General features: G+C 36.5%; 1 protein-coding gene across 1 annotated transcript; it reads left to right on the top strand.

Moving 5' to 3' along the window:
* Nucleotides 1-1,702: 1,702 nt before the first annotated feature.
* gnrh3 (gonadotropin-releasing hormone 3) lies at nt 1,703-2,782 on the top strand. Its single transcript, XM_067611118.1, has 3 exons — nt 1,703-1,931; nt 2,199-2,279; nt 2,605-2,782. Exons 1-3 carry the CDS (start codon nt 1,794-1,796, stop codon nt 2,656-2,658), a joined length of 273 nt encoding a protein of 90 aa, XP_067467219.1. The 5' UTR covers nt 1,703-1,793; the 3' UTR covers nt 2,659-2,782.
* The last annotated feature ends 2,702 nt before the right edge of the window (nt 2,783-5,484 follow it).

Genomic DNA, 5,484 nt, shown 5'->3' with positions numbered 1-5,484 from the left:
GGCTGAAATGATTAATGCTTCTGCTAAAATGATATCCTGTCTGACATGTGTGAAAAATATTTATGATCTACTAGCTCAAACAAAAACATGAAATTTAAGATATATTTCATTCCGTAAGACGCCGCAAATTACCTCAATTCTGTCTATGAATAACTTAACAGCTGCTGCCTGTTGTAATTTTATTCAACTTCACCAACTTTCTTTTTTGCCTGTGGCAATATTACTTAGTAGATTGGTGCCTGACGCTGCAAAATGCAATTAGCCCACATTGAAAGCGGCAGAAAATAATGTATTATCACTTTAATCCAAACATGTCATTCGTACAGATTTTTTGCAGCTAAGCATCAAATCCTGCTTTCAAAAAAAGTTTTTGATACACACTGACAAGTTGACTTTACACATGCATGTTTGCATAAAGCAGTGCCATATTGATTAGAAAGACAGTTCTAATCATGAAATACTTGTCACCAAGTGACACAATTTTAATAGCGATAAGCCAGATGTTTATGTTTAACTCAGATATAATAGATACATTTTTAAAAGTGTATTGTTTTTAATGGTGGTCTCACGCATTGATCCCATGTTCATTATTTGTAAAAGCGCTTTTCAGAATATTATAAGGATAACAAATGTAACATAATATTAATTGTTGCAAATAAGTGAGAAATCATAAAGAGAACACTGTTGAGATGTGAATTTGAATTAAATAGTTGAAAATTGATGTAGTTGAACCTTGTTCTTCCATATGAACTGAAATGAAATATGTCTGGAACACTGAGCAGTATTGATATCAAGAACCAGTGCTCAGCCAAAATATGAAATATGCATGCACAGCCATTTTGACATATTTTGACTATGATAGTTAGTCTTAGTTTCATATTTAAACAAGGAAGCCCTGACATTTCTGCAAAATGAAAAGCATATATTTTTGCAAGGCTTTTGCTTACTTTTTGGAAAATAGAAAGCTTTGAGGTCTTAAGTTTGGGCAAGGAACTTTCTACTGTGTTTGTACTTCCATTCTTATAAAGCTGTGAGATGGGTTTATACATGACTCACTGATATGTTTATTTAGTGTATATAAATACTTGTTGTGGTCATTAATCATCACTGAGGTTTGCTGCATTGTTTGACATCATTTTACTTTGCAATCTGTAATAAGTATTTTAAGTTCCATGCTTAAAGAATAAGAAATAGGGATAATGACAGTGAGGCCTTGCAGCTGATGTAACATAAATGCACAAGCATCTTGTTTCAATGATGTTTCTGCCTTTTGAATCTGTATGGATTTGAGCTACTATTTGTTTTGCTGAAAGCTGATTCCAATAAATTATAGATGGAGAGAAATGTCATATTTCATCTTAATGTTGCCTTTTTGTCTACCTCTTCGAAGATGCATTTGACACAAACATAAATATGTATTTAATATATATTTCATGCTGTTTGGGCACTTAGCGAGCTCCATTAGTAGTATTCTGTGTCCCATTAGTCAGTAAATGTGTCACACCTGCAGAGAGGGGATTATAATCCTGACAGCAGCCTTCTACAACACCTATAAAATCCCCCTCTGGCTAATGCACCACATGCTAACGAGGCAAATACAGAGGTGAGTCAGTCCACAATGAAGTTTGTTCAATGTTCATTAAGGGAGAATTATTCTCCATAATAATTACTGTTTAAAATGTTGTTTTACTATTGTTGGGTGATGCTTTGTGACCCCTGGTCTACGAGCCATGGAGCTGTGAGAGGTGACATTATTATTTTTTATCACAAATTTGGCTTCCTCTGCAGCTCTAATGGAAGCAAGCAGCAGAGTGACGGTGCAGGTGTTGTTGTTGGCGTTGGTGGTTCAGGTCACCCTGTCCCAGCACTGGTCCTATGGATGGCTACCAGGTGGAAAGAGAAGTGTGGGAGAGCTGGAGGCGACCATCAGGGTGAGTGATTTTTTTGTTTCTTTTTTTCTTTTTTTTTTTTATGGACAAGTCTACAGTTTCAGGAAATGTGCTGTCTTTGTGAAATTTAAAGTGATATTTAACAGAAATACTTCCATAAAATTGCTCAGTTAAGCCTGACTGCAGGTGCTTCTTCTTCTTTTTTCTTTTTTCTTTTTTTTTTTTACAATGCTGTAAATATTATGTTGGGTTCAGATATCATATCAGCCATGGTTTCATCTTCTAAAATCTCTATTTTATTGTACTTAGATGATGGGCACAGGAGGTGTGGTATCTCTTCCTGAAGAGGCGAGTGCCCAAACCCAAGAGAGACTTAGACCATACAATGTAGTAAGTGCTTATTATACATAATTTATTACCAATGTCTTCTTCAATTGTACATTATTAATGTACACTATACCACTGTGTGCCACTGTGTTCCAAAGCAGCAGCGACAATATACAAACTGCTCAATGGCTGTTTTTATATTTCTCTTTTTGCATGATTGAATATGTGCATGCTTAATTTAATCTTTTTGAATGTTGGCAGATGTATTGCCAGTTTGCTCACACTTGAAGACTTTGGACTCATACATATATATAAATGATGTTGGTTAGATGAAATATTAAAGCAGCAGATCAAACTTTTAACTGAGACTTCATTTCAATCTCTTCAGATTAATGATGATTCCAGTCATTTCAACCGAAAGAAAAGGTTCCCTCATAAATGAAGAGCTCCTAAAAAAAAAAGAAGAGAAGCAGACTGTATTTGCATTATCATCAGCACTAGTGATGGATCACCCAAGTGCAGGATGCTGACTTATACAAATAATCACATTTATTGCAAAGACGTCAATTATATGTATGCCTGTAACATTTAAATTCATGTAAAATTTAAATAAAGTTTTTGAATCTGGATCAACTTATAATGTTTTATTCCATCTGATTCTCATAAAATGGGATCTCACTTTGTACATCTACTCATTAGAAGTGAAATGATGCTATTTAAATGTAAAATATTGTTTTGAAAGCCTTTAAATAGATTAAATTGCCTTTGTAAAGCAGCCACGACCGACAAGCATGACAAACTTGTGACACAACAATCTTAGCATGACAACAGCTGGTGATTAAGCCAATTTATTAGAAATCAATGACTTAATTGAATTTGTTACAGTTTTGGTTAATTCCATTTTCTGCCACACCAGTCATGTGCATATGTGATGTGGAAAATTACACCAGCTGATTTTTTGTGCTTGTACCTGACTGTTGATTAGCTCCAAAATGAAAGACACTCATCTAAATATTTTTCTGCTTGTGGTGTCCACAACAGCTTTCCGCTAATTTCGGATAACTGCAGTCATCCAAAACAGACAAAGTGTAAAACTTTCCCCCCCCACCACCCCCCTCTCTGTACAGGAAATTGGTGTGTTCATTATAAAAATTGGAATTTCATATCAGGAAAGGAAAAGAATCAGCAGGGGGCATATGTTTTAAAGAGAACTCATTTTCTGGCAAAGCCCCACAGACAGAGCACCATACTAATCGCCTGGTGCATAAGGGGCTAGGATTCATGAACTGTGCTGACACCGGGGAGGCCCTGCATTGTTAGAGCGCGGTTGTAATGCACACCAATGAACCCAAACCCGCTGGCACAACTGGGAAAAGGTGAACATTATAAAAGCACATAGAATTAAAGAGAAATTAAACCACATTCCATTGCACTTCGAGAACAATGCTCGTTCATTTGTGATACTTCACATCATTGGTTTAATATTCATGGTTGTAATTTGCATAACACAATCATTTCCTTTGATGAGGAAAGACTTAAGAATTTTTTGAGAAGTACTATACTTTACCTTCTTTGACAAAGTTACAGAAGAAAATGTTGTCCAGGGCATTTTCTCTGAAAGTCACTGGGAGACTTGCTTGAATTGATTTACTTGAGCTTATACTTATCTTTATGGAGTTTTCAGTAATTTTGCAACATCCTCATAAAAGATAATTATGCTTTTATAACATTTCCTAAAATATGGTTTTAATTCAATTTGGTATACTTGTGTGAGAATAATTAATGTTTACAGATAAAGCATACAATCCTATAAATTCCCTTTAAATAATCCCAAAGCATTTGCCATGAAACCTAACTTTCTCTCTCCCAGTGTCCTCATCAAGGACCTGCCTAATTGCATGTATATCAGGACAACAAAACCTGCTGGTATCTGTGTTTCCAAATTTGATTTAACCTCACTTTCTCCTTCCCAGACCCCCTGGTGGATATTCACTTTGTTTACCTCAAATTAAACTTCATATTGTTTACAGCCTCCTGGTCCCTGAACATTTTATAGCATTTTAGAATTATTTCTTTATTTATTTTTTGTAATGATTGTAGAGTTGGGATTCATTTGAATGTTTCCCTCATCTGCATGAAAATTATATAATTAACTTTTGATTAACCAGCTCAGTTGAGTTTGTTCCCCCATACACACTGGTGAATAGTACCCACCGCATTTTAATGACTGTTTTCCAATTGAGTGGCGACCTTTTCATCAAAGAGCCACAACTGGGGCTAAACAACGGTAGAAAATAATCACGGTGAAGACAATGGTAGAGGCCGACAGGCTAGGATGTCATCCTTAAATATAACAACAAAGATGAAAGCAGCCTTACTGCACGTAGTGGCTATGGCGAGAAGCCAAGTGCTTATGCTGCTGGATGCCCCATTGTTAAAACTGTGGAGGTCACATCCATTGGCATATAGAGAGGGAAAGGACAGGAAGCTGAGAATGGCCCATTGTTACATGTCCTTGCTCAGAGGGAATTCCATTATGAAGGGCAATACATTTTTGATACTTTGATTTTTGTGCCATTCATTTGTTTGAAAAACAGAACATATTTGGATAATGGCTTCAGGAAAAAGGGGTCTCAGAGCACCTCCATCCAAGGCTACACCGCCGCATTAACAAACCTGCCAATCAAGCACATCCGAGCAGATGTGCATCCTCACACGGCCCACCATCAAATAAGCATTCTATCATATGCATAATATAGTTTTCATTTCATCACGGTTATGCTCTGTGCACCATGTGTGTTTCCGATGGGTCATAGGAAACTTTTATTGAAGCAAAGTGTATAATAAAGTCATTTTCCAGGTGCTTGTTGTGGCTCTTATTATGAACAGAATGATAATTTCCCCAGGAGGAATCTGGCACTGCATATCAATTGAAGTTTAGTGTGGGTCTTACTATGTTCCCGCAGGCTATAGTAGAAGGCAAAGTCATCTTCAGAGAGAGTCTAAATGTCAGGGAGGTCTTCAAACACTTTTTTCCCAGAGCCTTACTGAAAAGGGTCTTTGGAAATGCTATGTCTTGGAATTGACATAGTGGAGGTGAGGTAAAGAGGGAGGCTGAAGTCTTAATGTAAAGCAGTTGACATGAAATTTAATTGGAAGAAATATATAAATAACTGAGAAAAGGGACGCAGAAGAAATGAAATCCTGACTGCTCTTACTGAGCCGCATTCCGAGGTAAAACTATTTGCTCTCAGTGCTGCTCAGTTAC

The sequence above is a fragment of the Thunnus thynnus genome, chromosome 14 (genome assembly GCF_963924715.1).
Source record: "Thunnus thynnus chromosome 14, fThuThy2.1, whole genome shotgun sequence".
Taxonomy (NCBI): Eukaryota; Metazoa; Chordata; class Actinopteri; order Scombriformes; family Scombridae; genus Thunnus; species Thunnus thynnus.
This window is presented reverse-complemented; position numbering and strand designations above follow the sequence as displayed.